At 46.3% G+C, this 17511-nt stretch overlaps 1 protein-coding gene across 6 annotated transcripts in view; it reads right to left on the bottom strand.

Annotated features, from left to right (window-relative positions):
• Positions 1-17511, bottom strand: part of ARHGAP26 (Rho GTPase activating protein 26) — a 488078-nt gene that overhangs the window by 353638 nt on the left and 116929 nt on the right. For 4 of the 6 annotated variants that reach the window (XR_004477116.2, XM_033406543.2, XM_033406546.2 and 1 more), the window contains exons 3-5: positions 17083-17144; positions 12077-12148; positions 6489-6590 (exon numbers count right to left, since the gene is read on the bottom strand). Coding sequence is in view for 5 of the 6 variants with exons in the window: in XM_033406543.2 (XP_033262434.1) it covers positions 6489-6590; positions 12077-12148; positions 17083-17144 (236 nt within the window). In the remaining variant the exon portion in view is untranslated. Of the gene's footprint in view, positions 1-29; positions 210-6488; positions 6591-12076; positions 12149-17082; positions 17145-17511 lie in introns of those variants that run through there. The other 2 variants (XM_049708042.1, XM_049708043.1) reach the window with 2 other exon arrangements.

A 17511-nucleotide genomic window follows, 5' to 3' on the forward strand; every position in this document is an offset into this window, starting at 1 on the left:
GCAGAAATAAGAACAATGATCATGGTTACCCGAGCGCTAATTTTGTGCCAGGAACCATGCCCATAAAGCTGTACATCAGGGCTTCCCTGGTGGCGCAGTGGTTGAGAGTCCACCTGCCGATACAGGGGACACGGGTTCGTGCCCCTGTCCGGGAGGGTCCCACGTGCCGCGGAGCGGCTGGGCCTGTGGGCCATGGCCGCTGGGCCTGCGCATCCGGAGCCTGTGCTCCGCAAATGGGAGAGGCCACAGCAGTGAGAGGCCTGCGTACAGCAAAAAAAGAAAAAAAAAAGCTGTGCATCATTACCTTATTCAATCCTCATTATACTTTCAGTTATTTAACCCTCATTACGTTCCTAAAAAGAAGATATCCTTACCCGTAATTTACAGGAAGTAAATGAAAACTGCTAACGTTAAGGAACCTGACCTAGTTGGTCCGAGGCAGAGCTGGGATTTCTGTCCTGGCTGATCTGCCTCCAAGACCCCTGCACATTCCTAAACCACTAGGCTCTACCGCCTCCCCACACCCTAGGCCGACCTAAGTTCCATGCAAGACAGATTTTTAAAGAGAAAAAGAAAACATGCAGGGCCATCCTCCTCCCATCCTTCTAAATGAACAAAACAACCTGATAGGGGGCAGGGGACCTCAGAAAAGAACATTTTCACACGGTCGCACATACTTTCTTTGGACGAGGATGAACTATTAGTTTACCCCAAGCAGAGTAATTACATTGCTGCCTCAGAACCTCACCTCCCTCTCTGTACAGGTGTGTGGGCTGTAAAGGTCCACACCTGGCTACAATTAAGCCACTGATCTGGGATCCAGAACCCAGGGGAGAAAATGAGCATGTGTGGAGTAGCAAGATGCTGTGCTGGGAAGTACCTTAACTCTCACTATAAAGCTCTTACCCTTTCCACTCTTTTCTTTAGAAATGAAGTATGTCATTCGATAACATACTTTACAAAGACAAAGCCCCCAAAGGAGTATTTCTTTCAGTGTTCCTTTGTCAAGATTCCTGCAGAACAAAACTGGGACAGACCTTTTACTTCATTATACCAAATATGGTATTGCTAACCTGACATCTTAAGGAGCTGGCCAATCATTCATTCATTCATTCATGGAGTTCACAGCATGATGAGGAAAAGAGATAATTAAATAATCATGTAAATAAAAAGAAAATGACAAACTCTGGAAAAGCACAAGGCGCCATGAAACAACCCAGAAGACTCCATTCAAGTCTCCTGCTAGCAACTTCCTCGCGGGGCAACTTCCATATTAATATGCAGAAGACAGGCCCCTAAGTAACAGCTGCACAAAACAAAAATGAAGGGCTAAGCCTGGGGGCATCACCTAAGCCTCCAAGCAGGAGAGCTGATGTCTGAGCACTGACAGAGCTTTATTTGGAGACCGCGTTTCAGAAAGTGCTTGCACCACGCCCCCTGCCAGGTGTAGCCGGTGGACAAGTGCCTGACACACCTTCCACCTGGGCTCCTGCCGGCTAAGGCCCGTTAAGTCCCTGTAGTCCTTCATTTCTCATAGTGCAAATCCAACACACTTACACCTAGGGACGCATCTATTTCCCTGACCTCCCCCCACACCCCCGATACATCCTCTCTGCTTGGGCTTGCCAAGTGAGACACAACAGAAATAAAAGTCATTCGGAAAAGCTGCAAGTTAGGCAGGGCTGGAGGAGCCAGGAGCAAAGTCCTCTGAGAAGAAGAGCAGAGCCCAGCGTCAGTGAGAGAGCCAGGAGAGCAACAATCTGGGTGGGAGTTGCAGTTCTATCATCTTCTAGCCGGTGGGACCCGCTCCAGTCACTTATCCTCTCCCGGTCTCTTCCCCACACCTGAAGGCTGGAGATGTTATGATCTGCCCTTGCTCTGAGTAGAGCTGTTTCAAAGAGAAAATGAGCTAAAGGATGTGGACATTTGAAAACCAGGAAGTGTTCTGTGCACACTGGGGGTTATCACCAGGGACATCTGAGCAGATGGGCTGTAATCCCTGCTCCTACCCTAAGCCAGCCACATCTTCTCTGGGCAGTTCCAACCCTCGCCTCACCGGCCTCCCTGCTTGCTTTCTCTGCTCCCGCAATCCAGCCTCCACCCAGCAGCCAGAATAGCTTTCCTAAAATCTCCATCAGCTGTTCTCACAGCTCCTTCAACACCTCCCCCTGGCCTCTCCCATGGTCTGAAGACCCTGAGGAACCGGCCCGGCCCTCCTTCCCTACCCCTATCCCACTGAGCTCCAGCTGGGGCTCCTAGCTACCCTCCGACACTCCGAACTCTTTCTTGCCATGCAATCTTTGCACTTGCTGTTCCTTCTGCCTGAAAACCTCTTCCCCTAGATAAATATTCAATTTTTTTAAACTTTAATGCACAGTAAGAAATACCTTTTACATTATGACCCAATAAACAAACATTTATAATTAGGTGCAACATACTTTCATATTTTTCACTCTAGTCTAGCCTATTCTATGTCATGACCCAGTAACTCAGATCTTATGACACACCCATAATTTAAAGAACGTTGTCCTAGCTTTTCACCCAGCTTGCTCTTTCTCTTCATTCTGGTCTCCATTCAAATGTCACCTCTTTAGAGAAGCCTACAATGACGTTATTTTAGGTATGTTACCCCAGGGAGTCTCTATCCTATCTCCCAATTTATTTCCTTATCACTACATGAAATTCTTACTTATTTCTCTCTCTTTTCATGTATTGCCTACTAGAATATAAAGTCGATAACAGCAAAGGCCTTGCCTCACTTTTCCATTCCAGATCCCGAACAGGGCCTGGCCCACAGCAAACATTCAACTGATGCTTGAGGAATAAATGAATTGATCTCTATGTGGCCCAGCACTGAGAAAAAAAAGCATAACAATGCATTTCCAGAGGAAAAGGAAGACGAAATCCCAAGTGGAATGGTACGTTGCTCCTGCCAATGCCCCTCTCATATGCGCCATAGAATTTACCACATCCTTAGCTCCTCTTGTGATGGAATCAGAAGCCAGATTCCAACCCCTGGGCAGGCAGTTCCTCTGCCCTGTTACTTAAGAAGCTGTCAATCTACCAGCTTGTCCAAGACCCACCAACCATTCCGTGCTTCTTGGAAAAGAAAAATTCTCCTAGACTGTAGGTTCCGATCATTCATTTCACTCCCCACAACACACCCAACTCCTGAACGGACTTTCACAGAAGCGTCCAAGAAATAATTTGTCCAAGGAATGATTTATTATCTTTGAAGCCAGCTTCTGAGCCACTGAAGAAAACACTGGCTTTTAAAAAGTCTTCCACTAGATGGCAGTGTCACTCCACATCGCTGCCCAGTCATTTCAGCCACCAGAGGTCCAGGATGGGCTAGAATTTACAAGTATTCATTCAGGCCTGCAATCAGGGAATAATTCTGGATCATCAAAGGAAGTAGCTTCCGTTAAATGTGTAGTAGGTGATTCATAATATTGTTAAAAGTTGAGCTTTTAATAAATGTAAGGAAAATCATCACTAAATAGCTGGAAGACCTTGAGTAAATCATGTAACCTCTGCAAGGACTCAGGTCCTGCATACGAAATTCTAAGAGGTTTAACCAGAGGATCACCAAGGTCCCTCCCGCTCTCCAATTCCCTTAGCTTGACACTCGCATTGAATAACAATGGCTGGCAGGCAGCCCAGCAACATCCTTCCCCACAAGATGGCCAGAGAAGAGCTTACTGGGTTAAGGGAAACGGCTCCAGAGTCAGGAGCCAAGGTTCCAATCCTTGCTGACTGGCTATAGGCAGGCTATTTAAACATCTTTGAGCCTCAGTCTCCTCCTATGTAAAAGAGAGGGAATCCACCTGTACTTCATAGGGTGGTCATGAGGATTTGAGCAGATTCCACATAACAGCGCTTAACATGGCGCCTGGTACATGAATATGCATTCAGTAAACACTGGCTGATGTTGTTGTTGTTAGTAAAAATATTATCATTATTATTGTTATTATTATGAGATTTTTTATTCAATTTAATTCAGCTTAGGTATAAAAAGCAATGCTTGAGAACACACCAGGACTTGCAAGAAAGACCTGCAGCCCACTCCTTGCCTTCAAAGTATTTAGGAAGTGTGAATGGGTAAAAAAAAGACAAGGATGGTAACAAAAAAGCATAATGAAAAAGTTTCCACTAAGATAAATACTGACAGTCAGTGCTGCAGACAGAATGTTTGCCCACCTCACCACTACGTTCATATGATGAAACCTAATCCCCAGAGTGATCGCATTTGGGTGGGGCCCTTGGGAGGTGATTAGGTCATGAGGATAGAGTCCTTACAAAAGAGGCCAAGGGGGCTCCCTCACCCTTTCTGCCATGTGAGGAGACAGCTAGAAGACAGCCATCTACGAACTGGGAAGCAGGCCTCACCAGACACCAAATATGCCAGTGCCTTGCTCCTGGGCTTCCCGATATCCAGAACTGTCAGAAACCAATTTCTGCTGTTTATAAGCCACCCCGTCTAGGGTATTCTGTTATAGCAGCCTGAACAGACTAAGGCAGCCAGGAAGAATGCCATCCAATTTGGGAGCAGGGGAGGGGGAGGAACAGGCCAGTTATGGGGATAATACTTTATATTTGTGTAGCAGCTGTAATTTACCTTCTCATACATGAAGTAGGCAGGACAGGTATTTTATGAGTATTTTACAAAGGAACTAGAGCTCAGAGAGACCAAGTACTTGTCTCGGGTCACACAGTCAACTACATAGCAGAGCAAGCCTTGTGAAGAAGGTATCTCTGCCAGTCCAGTGTTCTGGTCCCCGTATTGCTATCTCAGGGGGAGATGCTATTGGCACAGCCCTAAAAGAAAATGTGGGACTCATTCCAGACCAACTCACCAGGAGCCAGGCATGGAGAGAGCAGACCGAGAGGAGAAGTAGCCTCACTCTGGTGAAGTCATGCAGGTAGGATAACTGTACTGTGGGCCTCCCGGTACCAGTAGGTGCTAGAACAATCACATATTCTCTCAGCTGTGAGTAACTGCACTCGTGGTGCATGGTCACCTAACTGCTTAGGAACTACAGAGTTAGCCAGATCTGGTGATTGTGAGCTGCAGCCAAAATGCCTTTCCCTATCGTTTCCAAACCCTAAACGCCAAATGATGTTAGAAGAATGATAACCGATCAGGACAGATCCTAGATGGAATTACATATTTATCACAGACAAATTCACATATCCTTGGGTATCTCCTAGTGCTCATAGACCCATGTAGAGCTGGGAATAGCCTTTTCTGTATCATCCAAAGAAAATCAGCATTTCCTTAACCTTCTCAATCACATTTGACAAGATTTACCCGAGCAGCTTTGCTACTTCAAGAATCTCTTCCTCCTGCCTTGGCTACTTTCTCCCTAACTCAAGCAAAAAATCTTTAAGGAAAGGTCAGCAGTTTCTTACTTCCTACAGCTCACCCCAAATACAAATGCTGCTGCTTGGTTGGCCAAGAACTGATCTGCAAAGCCCACTATAAACACTTCCTGTTAATAAGTCTGCATCCATCACTCAAACAACTGATTCAAACACTCATTTCAAAGAAAGAGTTCTGAGCACAACACTTCCTAACTGAGGGTGTGTAACAAATCCTGGGCTCCACCATCTCCTGAGTAATCCTCATCTTTCAACCTCTGACCCTACCATCTTCATATGAACAGAAGTACTGGCAAGGAATTTGCTCAAAAAGAAAGGAAACTGAAGAATGAGGGCTAGCTTGGAAGCCATAGCCTCGCTTTAGCACACACCTGAGATAGTTCAAGCAAATTGTTAAGAGCTAAATAAGATGATATTCATGTAGCCAAGTTTGGAGTTCCACTAGCAAACTGCCCTGTCTCCCCAAAACATAAACCCCCTCGCCATGCAAATCTCCATGAACTAAATAAAAATGGTCACAGCTCCAAGGCCACAAATCTGACTTTTCTTTCCAAGAGAACTACTCTTAAAAAAGACCCCATGCAAATCCAAAAAAAACAAGGGCAGACCAGAGAATTTACTTTTTTGAAACAAAGTTACCTAAGCACAAAATACATGAGACAATAAAATACTGCTTAAAAAAAAAAAAAGACTAATGTCAAGCACCGGTTGGAATAATTTTTTTTTCATTTCACATTAAGGAAGGATGACCAAAGTGTTTCAGATGCTAACATTTCAAATCAGTGATGTAAGGAGGAGGTCGAAAGGCAGGGTAAGAGAGTACAGAATCAAGGTCAAGGGTGAGAGAAACAGGAAAACAGATCTCAGTTTGAAAGGAGGAAGCACAGCCTAGTGATTAGGGTGATCTGGACCAGCTGCATGTTCCTTGCTGTGGACAGGCGGGACGGCCGTACAGCGTGGCTGCATCGGGAAGGGACAAAGGCAATGCGGGCAGCAAGCGTGGAATGAGGGATCAGAATGAGGCTCCAGCAGAGAGTAACCAGAACGTATCCACAGCACCACGGAAAGATTAAACACTTTATTCAGACACTAGTAAAGTTTCTTACCTCCTGCAGCTGAGATTCTTTCTTTTTGGAAGACAAATTCAAGTGTTTTTCTAAGATGCCACAATACTTCTCTGTCTCCTTGTCATACTTCTTTTTGGCTTCCTGGCAAAAAAAAAAGAAAAAAGAGGAAAGGAGAAAAAGACTAAAATGTTGCAGGAATGAAAGCAACCTGGGTCAAACTCTTCCTGCTCATCTTCATGGCTTCGTCATTCCCTCAGACCCAGAACAGTGGCACACCACCCATCTCCTACTCTTCCAATAATGCCATGAAAGCAAGCAACCACCCATCAACAGCCCAACCGTTTTGAGGGTCTATCACAGAGGCGCCACTACTATGCCAGAAATGAGGTAAATACCAGTATTTCAGAGTGGCAGAGCCAGGGTTCCACCTTCTAGAAATTTCAGTTGTAAAAGAGAAATCTCTAGTTTCTAACTCACAAGTATGTTCAAAGCCAAAGGAAGAAGGGAAGTTACCTGTGAAGCTAATCCCCAAACAGGAAGATCCACTTACACCTTAAATGGGACAAGTCTAGACTAAGAGTAGATCCAGCTTTAACTGTGTTCACAAAGTATGTCTTAATTTGTAGACCTAAATATTCCTTGACGCAATAATATCACACATGGGTCTTTAAGCTGAGGAATAATTCAAAACAAAGAAGACATTATCTTCCCAAATATGTTCACTGTGGCATCATTTATAATAGCAAAAAAAATGAAAAGCAACAGCAACATTGCTGCCCAAGAAAAGAATTTGGGATAATTAAAGTATGGGGCATCCAATAAACATAACTAGGAAGGCTAGCATGATACAAACTCGGTGTATCCTACAGGGAATGTGTCTACCTACAGACAAACATTAGATGGGAAGATACTTCAGTGAAAATACTTGAGTTAAGAAAATGGGATAATGGGTGATTTTTTTTTTCCTCCATTTGGGAAATGTTTATTATCCTATATTATTGCTTTCAAAGTTTTATATATATACATATATATATATATATATATATCATATTACACAGAATAATCCCTGCTCCCCCAAGGTCACTGAAGTTCTATTTCTATTCCTTATTTTACAGATAAGAAAACTTAGATGTGGGAAGTTAACTTGTGTAAAAAATCACAGAGAGTGACGGAGCTGGAGTCCGAGCCCAGGACAAGCTGCCTCCAAGTCCACATTCTCAGCCACACCTGGAAACACTGTCATAGGCGGTCTCTCTTCCCTCCACATTTCAGTGGGGATGGCGGACAAGGGGACTGAAAGAAGGTCTACCATGGCCCGGTAAACAGGATCAAATGTACTAACTGGGTGCATCATTCCGGCTTTTGACCCACGTGGAGCCCACAGCAGATATTTTTCTGCAACTCCAAGGCTTACAAGAGGAGGAAAAAAACTGCGGCCAGATAAGGAAGCTCAGATACATCTCTTCATTTAATGACGATATAACAAGCAAGCACTCTGTGTTAGGATCCTTCAGGCACTGGAAATATAATACAATACAAGGCAGAAAAGGCCCCACCCTCGTGGTGGGGCTGTTCCAGCAGAAGGAGAAACACAATTAACCAGTAAACAAACAGCCTGATTCCAGACCACCACAGGTGCCACGAAGGAAACCAACAGGGTGCAGTCCCAGAGATTCCTGCAGAGAAGTGCTCCAGAGAGGCCTCACTGGGGAGGGGAGGTATGATCCAAGACCTGCCCACCTCGTAAGGGGCAGGGTGGAGCCTTCCAGACTGGTAAGTGCAGATGCTCTGGGCAGAACACACTGGGCCTACGCGTGGAGGCATTACCAAGAAGCCGTCACCGGAAGCTCTGAACAGCACCCGTGACAGCAGAACACCACTTATCTGGTCAACGGCAAGACTCTAAGCCTCACAGAGTGGGCAGAATCATCATATACCCATTTGAGCTGGTGTATATCCATTTCTACAAATCTGAATTTTGCTTGAAAGTTTTACATACACAAACAAACATGCAGAAGCATGTGAAGACAAAGCTGGAGGAGACATTACTCCTTCAAACGAGGAGAGGTACAGGCAAGACACTTGACTCAAGCAATGCTTTTCCTTCACAGAAGTCAGTGACTTTGAGCTGGGGTTCCAACTCTGACTGATGCTCGCACAGGCACTCCACCAGCCTCGTCGACAACCCCCAAAAGAGAACCCTGCGCCAGCGGGCCAGAGGTGAGAAAGGGCTCAGCAACATGAGTCACTGGCATTCTGGGACTTTCTGGCACCTCGACCTTTGGGGGAATAACTCCTCTAGGATTGAGATCATGTTCTTAAAAGACAGGAGGGTGGTAAGACTCAGTCACTCAGGTACGGAGATGGTGTTCCCCTTCCAGGGAGTCCACGGTGGGTGGTGAAATGGATCCAGGACAGAGTTAGGATCCTGGAAATTATTCCCAACTCCGTACAAACCACTACCCCTCTGGGACTCAGTTCCCTCATCTATAAACTAAGGATGACTAGACGAAATAATGGCTCAAGTCTCCCCTTTCAGCTCAGAGACAGTCTAACAAAAAAAAGCATAAGAACACTCATCCCATCATAGGACTGTCAGGACTAAATGAGATAAACCATATGCAGTGCTTGGTAGAGTGCTTGGCACATGGAAAGTGCTCGATAGAATTCAGTGCTGATGATGCTGGTGGCGGCGGCAATGATGTGGTCCATCATCTAACCCCACCGCCTCCTTATTAGGACACCACTTGCTTTCCAAGTTCCACGTCCATGAAGGCGACCCATCACAGCACCCACCACAACTTGCAGTCACACGCTTATTCATATCATTCTGTCCAGTACCTTTCTCCCTGCACACCATGAGCACGGTGACCACATCTGCATTTACCTGCACCGAACAGCAGTGTGGAGCACGGTGCCGGGTACACAGCAGGCTCTCCCCTGTTTTTTATGAATGAACTGTGTGTATCAAATAGAATAGTTAACGTCAAATGATTTTATGACAGTGTTCTGAGCGGCACTTTATAGGAGTTCACTCATTTCTTCCTCATAATAACTCTGTAAGGTAAGCACTCTCAGTATCCCCATTTCTCAGCTCAGGAAACGTGTGGAGAAGGTCAGCAATCTCTCCACGTTTACATGCAAGAGGCACAAGTGGGATTTGGACTCAAGCAGTCCCACTCTTAGCCACTCTCTCTGATGTCTATTCTACTTTCACTGGAGAGCCCAGCTTCGGCTGCAGGGAAAATAAACTCCCCCAAACTCAGAAATCTAAAAGCAGGGCCACAGCTATGCCAAGCCCCAGGGTCCGCCCTACCCCAGAGCAGCCACGTTAGCACAAGAATCCTCCTCACGTGCAGCCTTCACCCCCAGAACTCTAACTTCTGCTTCCTGCAAGTAGCAACAGGTTGTTATAGCAACCGAAGTGCACCAGACCTGGGAGGAGGAGGAAGGGTAATTTTAGCATCACACGGGCAGACTTCAGAAGTAAGGTCTTTTTTTTTTTTTTTTTTTTTTTTGCGGTACGCGGGCCTCTCACTGTTATGGCCTCTCCCGTTGCGGAGCACAGGCTCCGGACGCACAGGCTCAGTGGCCACGGCTCACGGGCCCAGCCGCTCCGCAGCATCTGGGATCTTCCCAGACCGGGGCACGAACCCGTGTCCCCTGCGTCAGCAGGCAGACTCTCAACCACTGCGCCACCAGGGAAGCCCCAGAAGTAAGGTCTTTGAGGTATTCCTGAGTCTGCTCCCTAGATGGCCTAGTAGAGGGGTTGTTTCTCTGTGTTCTCTTAAACACACGTAATACTGTGATATACATGTACGGGGATGGGGGGGTGGGGAAGAGGAACAGGTAGACTGAAAAAAATAAAATAAAATAACGAAGGGGGAGGGATGAGAAATCATCCCCAACGTCATCACCTCATTCTTCAACAGGAATGAGAGAAGAGAATGTGTGTGAGGGGAAACATGTTTTGGTGAGTGACTATTTCATATAAATTTTTTAATTCTTGTGTTTCTCACCGTCTATAGCCCCCAGCAAAGTACCTGCTCCTGTCACTCGGATCACTGATACTAACCCCAAAGGAACCCACTGAGCCTTCTGCTCTTCCTCCGTGGTAACTATGGTAACCCCCACACCGCCCAGGGAAGAGGCTGGAGTGAGAGGCGTAGGAGACACCTACTGGAGAAGTGACTTCTGGAAAGATAACTCAGTGAATGAGCCACTGTGTGTTTGCGGGAGGGGAAAGCACAGGCCCCAAGGCCACGAAAGAGACGGTGCGCCTTGGGTCTGAGAACTCAGGGAGGGGCACTCGGCATTTTCCCATCCATCCCTGGGCTTGTTTCCAAGTCTCGGACAAAATCTTAGTGGAATAAGACTTCCTTTAAACTATACATTCCTTAACCTCGGACAGAAGACCAATGAGCCCCAATATCTTCACAAATGAAAACTGTAAAATTGGTAGGGAGGTGCTGTAACAATGGAAGAAGAATCTTGGCCATGGTCCCTCCTTCAAACTAGGGCCATTCCTCCCTCTGAATAACCCCGACTGAACCGAACATCTCTGTCACGTCCTTATCATATTCATTTTTAAAAAGCACATGCACTTAGTTGGGGGCTGAGGGGAGAGCACGCTTCGTTACACTTCAGCTATGTTTTTCCCACCTACAGGCAGGCATCTCTCAAGACCATTTCACAACTGAGTAAAATCCACACCTTCTCCACAAGTAAGAGGGTGATGTTGCCCAAAACCCCCTGCAGGTGGCACAAGGGACTGCGGCTGAATGACTCACAGCTCCAGGAAAAAAAAAAACAGGAAGAAAATCTTGAAAATCTTTTCGCTTTCATTGATTCCAATGAAAACATCTTGCCCGCAAGTGGTCTCTAACACTCTACTGAAGGTCAATCTCGCTAGGGTTGTCTACTGATTTATCACAGGGCAGGGGACCCCAGAGAATCCACCTCTAAAAAATGAATAAAATTCCCTTCTCAGTCTTTCAGTAACAGGTTAGAGTCAGCCAACTTTTAGCTATAGTCCCTCCAGGTCAGCTATAACAAATGGTGACCTCTGGGTTGAAGCAGTCCTGCTTTTTGACTTGCACACTGTGTAATATATATTTTTAAATTTTTTGCCAGCATTTTTTGAAAGCCAGGAAATTTCATATAAAACTCTTTTAACTTTTCAGTTTCTCTTGAAAAAAATGTAAAGGTCTAACGACAGAGGGCTCCTTTTCATACACAGCTAAAGTGGGCTAAGAAGAGGGTCCCCATGCCCCCAGGGGCCTATTTGCAACCCCTGTCCTAGGCTCCAGTCCTGGACCTCCACAAACATACAATTCCATGGTGTCCAAACACACAGGTATCTACTCACACAAAGGAGGTGTGGTTTCTTCTTTTGGATGATTTATGAACTAGCACAACATGATTAGATGTCAAAACAATAGAATGACAGCTCTGGGGTTGACCCCTCAGTCTTACTTCAGACACTTGTGAAGAACAGATGAGCTGGGCTCTAAGCTTATTTGCCCAGGATTCCGTGAAAATGGTGGGCTTAGATCTTCTGAAGAAGGTGTTGTGTTTTCCAGACCTCCTGCCCTAAAATCCAAGAACGAGGCTTGCGAAATTCTCACCTTGGCAGCCCCAATCTGCTCCTTTCGAAATTTCTCCAAGGGAGTGATGAGCACCTCGCTGGCGTTCTCAATCTGGAGAGGAAAAGCAGAGGGGTCGGGGAGGGGGACAGAGAAGCAGGGTCAGTAAAGAACCACAGCAGTGCTGGCACAAAAGGCCTCCGCATGCTTCAGTATAAGACTCAGTAAGCACAATGGTGCACGTGTCACCTCTTCCTTACACCTGACCCAACAGCATGCCAAATCAAAGATCTAGTCATCAGTTCAAAACACAGCATTCTTCCTGTGCATGAGTAAGACAGATTCTTTAAAAATAAAAATGAGGACCTCTAAAAATGTAAGCAACCACACTGATGGCAGAGCGGAACTGGTGGCAGAGTAGGGTCCAAATTTCAAGCTTCAGGTGACATCTTCTTGTAAATGCTCATTCAGCCAAGTTATATTTAAGTAGATATATTTAAAGGAGGTCAACACTGAGTCTAGATTAACCCTCCCCCCAAAAAATCCTCCACTTTTGGTGGCATGAAAACCACCGAAGCCTGATTCTGTGTAGCCCTACCTGTTCTGGACGGGGATCAGGTCGCTTGTACCTCCTGGCCACTGGCTGCTTCTCAACTTCATCTCACCGCGCTCACCCCCTCAGGTCCTGCCCTCAACTAAACGGTCACCCGAATGCACCTCAAATGGGCCAAACCTGCCCCACTTCTGAGCCTTTGCATTTGGCTGTTCCCTCAGATGCTTTGTCCCCAAATACTTGTGTGCACAACTCATTACTTATTGTAATTCAGGTCACCTCTTTAGAGAGGCCTTCTCTGACCACCAATGCAATCCAAAGAAACTTCCCACTACCCCACTTCTGAAGTGTTTTCTTCAGAAGATGTAAGCCAGCTGAAGTTTTCTGGTTCAGCATTACAAGACGTGCACATGCATGCGCACACACGCACACACACACACGCCACCCTCTTGTAAATGTTCACTTGTCTACCACCATCCCCAAAACACAGAAGAGTGCTGAAAAAAGGAGCACTCAAACATTTTTCAATGACTAAATGAAAGAACGATTTCTTGATTGCCTGCCAACTGTGTGACCACAGGCAAAACATTTAACCTCTCTGGGCTCTAATTTCCTCATCTGCAAAATGAGTGGGGTGGATTGCTCCAGCTCTAAGATTCTATGGTCTTTTCTAAGACAGCACAATATTTTACAATCTTTCCTTTTAAGTCATTCATTGCTCACTCGTCATTCAACTAATTATTTCAGGAATCCCATCACAACAAAGCATTATTTTTCTAAATCACATGCCTATCCATTGCAATGAAACCAACAGGGTAAATGCCAGAAGCCATAGATGGAGACAGCAAAGAACTAACTAGACAATGTGAGGGGTAGAAGGTGGCAGGTCTCCAAATTTATTGCCACTTGCCTTTTCTTCAATTTTGAGAGCACTTACTTTAAAAGAGAGCATTTTAACTCTAGAGTGTTGCAATGTTATTTAACTTGCTTGATTTTTATTGTCATTTGATGTCGCTTTACTGGCTCACTTATTTCAGTCTTTTCCACAAATCAAGTGTAAGTCTCTGAAACTCACAATGGAGCTCTGAGCCACTAAGCCGTTGGTTCTCAACATTAGCCGAAGGTTAGGCTCACCTGGGGAGCTTTTAAAATTCCCGATGTCCAGGCCACACTCCAGACCAATAAATTAGAATCTCTGTACTTCGATCCAGGCAACAATGTTTTTTAAACTCCCCAAGTTGTTCCAGTGGACACCCATGGGAGAGAATCCAGCCTTAACTAAATGCTAAATATACAAAAGCCCTAACTTCCCACCTGGGAATCAGGACACCCAAGTCCTTGTCCCAGTCCTGCCACAGCACGCCATCAGCCTTCAGGAGACCTCACTTTTCTTAGCTGTCAAATGAGGGACTGCACACCGTGAGGAATACGGTCTGTCTGGGTCTAAGATTCTACGACTATGTAATTTCCACTCAGTTCCAAGCACTGTGCTGATATTCGAGGCACAGCGGTCCATTCTCTGCCCTTCAAGAACTCATATTTCGGGCTTCCCTGGTGGTGCAGTGGTTGAGAGTCTGCCTGCCAGTGCAGGGGACATGGGTTCGTGCCCCGGTCCGGGAAGATCCCACATGCCGCGGAGCGGCTGGGCCCGTGAGCCATGGCCGCTGAGCCTGCGCATCCGGAGCCTGTGCTCCGCAACAGTGAGAGGCCCACGTACTGCCAAAAAAAAAAAAAAAAAAAAAAAAAAAAGAACTGACAGACACGTGCAGTAACTATCAGGACACAGTGTGGTACATGCAGAATCAGAGGCATGAACTAGACATTCAGAAAACACAAGGGATGGCCAAATATCCCATTTGGGGAGTCAGGGAAGGCTTCCCAAAGAAGGTACAGCTTTGCTAGGCTAAGCTGAATTGATGATGAAGCTGTCACAGGGTGAGGAGGTAAGGAAGGGGCTTGCGATGGCCAGATACTCAGACGCAGACAGTAGAAACTAGATCCACTGACATTAATAATAAAATTGCAGAGGCAAGCTGGAAAGTATAATCCAGTCATTGTTCCCTTACCCCAGACCTTAGCAATCTGCAGGGTATTCATCGTGATTTGCTCACCATACCCTCCACCCCCAAATAATAACTCTGCCAAGAATCAGACTCAAAAGAATCACTTCCCTTTCTGAGGCACTAGCACGTGCACAAACACACAAGCCTTCCTCTGCCTCCACCCACTACCATCCCTGCTGCTGCTGCTGCCGCCGCCGCCCTCCTGATTCTGGTTCAGGCACCCAGCAGTGAGCAATCAAGGCAAATAGCGTCTCTCTCTGCAGAGCAGAAAGTGAGAGGCTTCTGCTCTGGTTGGAGTTTTAAAGAAATGCCAGCTGCTTTGGTATCACACGCACTTGGGTTTGAATCCAGGCTGTGTTACTTATTAAACTGTGTGATCTTGGGCATGTTACTTAACAGCTGTAAACCTTGGTATCTTCATCTGGACAACGGTGATGATAAAGGTCCCACTTCACAGAGTCATCATGAGGGTTAAAGTAGAAAATGCATGGCTACATGTCTTGGTAGAGGCTGTGAACTGAACTGCATCCCCTCCAAAATTCATATATTGAAGCCCTAACCCCTGTTAAATTAAACAAGGATGCCATTACATTGAGGTGACTCTAATGCCTTAGCAGCCTACATAAGCAAACCAAAACCTCAAGGTTAAGAAACCGAAATCTAAGAAACTGAAACCAATCACAAACAACTAGACTTTCCCAAATAAGGCAACCACTTAAGCTAGAGCCAATCAAATAATTTCCTTGCTTTGTTTACACATCTGCTATATAAAAGTATTTGCCCTACCTCCTGTTGATGGAGTGCTCCTAACCACTTCCGGGTTGGTTCTCCCCCAATTTGAATCAATTTTTTTTTTTTTTTTTGCGGTACGAGGGCCTCTCACCGCTGTGGCCTCTCGCATTGCGGAGCACAGGCTCCGGACGCGCAGGCCGAGCGGCCATGGCTCACGGGCCCAGCCGCTCCGCGGCATGTGGGATCTTCCCGGACTGGGGCACGAACCCATGTCCCCTGCACCAGCAGGCGGACTCTCAACCACTGCGCCACCAGGGAAACCCCCTTGAATCAATTTTTGTTTAAATAAACTTAAAAATTAAACATGCCTCAGCTTATCTTTTAACACCCCCTATGTGATAGGATTGATATTTGGAGATGGAGCCTTTGGAGATAATTAGGTCATGAGGAGAGAATCCTCGTGATGGGATTAGTGACCTTGTAAGAGGACAGTTTCCCCAACCTTTTCTCTGCCCTGTGAGAAAACAGCAAAGAGGTGGCTGTCTGTAAGCCAGGAAGAGGGCCCTCACCAGGAACCAAATCAGCCAGCAACTTGATTTTGGACTACTCAGTCTCCACAACTGTGAAAAATAAATGTTTGTCGTTTAAGCCACCCAGTCTACGGAATTTTGTTACGGCAACCCGAGCAGACTAACACAGTAGACTTAGTCCTGAAACCACTGGCTGTTAGTATGGGAAGAGAAGAAAAATTCTCATTGATGACTCTTCCCTGGGCCTCTGGAGCACTGCTGCCTAGAGACAAGCCCACCTGGCGACAGATCAGCATGCAGCTTCATTCCTGATGTCTTAGGAATGAGAGGGAGGCCCCAAAGAGCTTCCTGTGGATCCAAAATCCCTCATCTATGAATGCTGAACCACATCAGAATAAAGCCTTGTACAGAAGATCTCTCTTAAGAACCTGGAGATCAGTGTTTGATTCTTGAATTTGCACACTGCCTCTCTTTGAAGAACTTCTTATAGTTCCCATCATTTACTACGTACCCCTTGATTGGATGCCTACCAACATGGCAGGCACTGCGTCAGATACCCTGGAACTAAAAGTGAAGGAGGGGCTTCCCTGGTGGCGCATTGGTTGAGAGTCCGCCTGCCAATGCAGGGGACACGGGTTCGTGCCCCGGTCCGGGAAGATCTCACGTGCCACGGAGTGGCTGGGCCCGTGAGCCACGGCCGCTGGGCCTGCGTGTCTGGAGGCTGTGCTCCGCAACGGGAGAGGCCACAACAGTGAGAGGCCCATGTATCAAAAAAAAAAAGTGAAGGAGAGCTCTTGGATGGGTTTAATAAGGTGAGAAGGAGGGGAGCAGGGTGGGGCACCTTCATTCCCATTCTGCCAGTAAGGAATCTCAGGCTCCCAAAAGTTAAATAATTCAAAAGACCCACCTTAAGTCATATACTTTATATATACACCTTATAGTGAATCTTTAGGAGGACAACAATGTGGTTCTAAGTTATCCAGGGTAATCCTTTAAATATTTACAAAAGGTTTCAAACCCAGCAAGGATGAGAAGATGAGGCTTGCTCATGAGCCCAGAGCACTCAAGTGGCAGAGCCTGGACTCAAACCCTGTTCTTCTGACAACAAATCCTGTGTTCCCTCGATGTGACCACACTGTCCAGGACCAAGGGTAGCCCAGCCATACTCACCATCCGTATCCGTTCATCTTCAAGATTCCTGAGGACAGTGGCAAACTCCTGCAAAGACCTTGCTGAAAAAGAGAAAGAGGCCATGAGGTGGAAGTAGAGTGACAGGCCTTTGGGAGCCCTTCCAGATACAGCTATTGTGTTATGGACTGAAATCCCTTGGCATATGCAGAGACCTAAAGACAACTCTTCCCAAGGCTCCCCTTATCTTTTCATCATTAACCATTAAGGATGACCCAGAAATGCAGGATAATCCACCGGGCACTCTAGCTAGGGAAGGGTTTCCTTCAAGGAAAAGACCTGCCTGTTCCTGAGAGAACCCAAGACTGATGGGATGCTGGCCAGCTCCCAGGCTCCAGGCTGGACCAGGCAGAGTTCCTCTTTGGAGTTCAAGGATTTCCTGCCCAGGATTTGACCTCCTCAACCTTTGTC

The sequence above is a fragment of the Orcinus orca genome, chromosome 3, assembly GCF_937001465.1.
Source record: "Orcinus orca chromosome 3, mOrcOrc1.1, whole genome shotgun sequence".
Classification (NCBI taxonomy): domain Eukaryota; kingdom Metazoa; phylum Chordata; class Mammalia; order Artiodactyla; family Delphinidae; genus Orcinus; species Orcinus orca.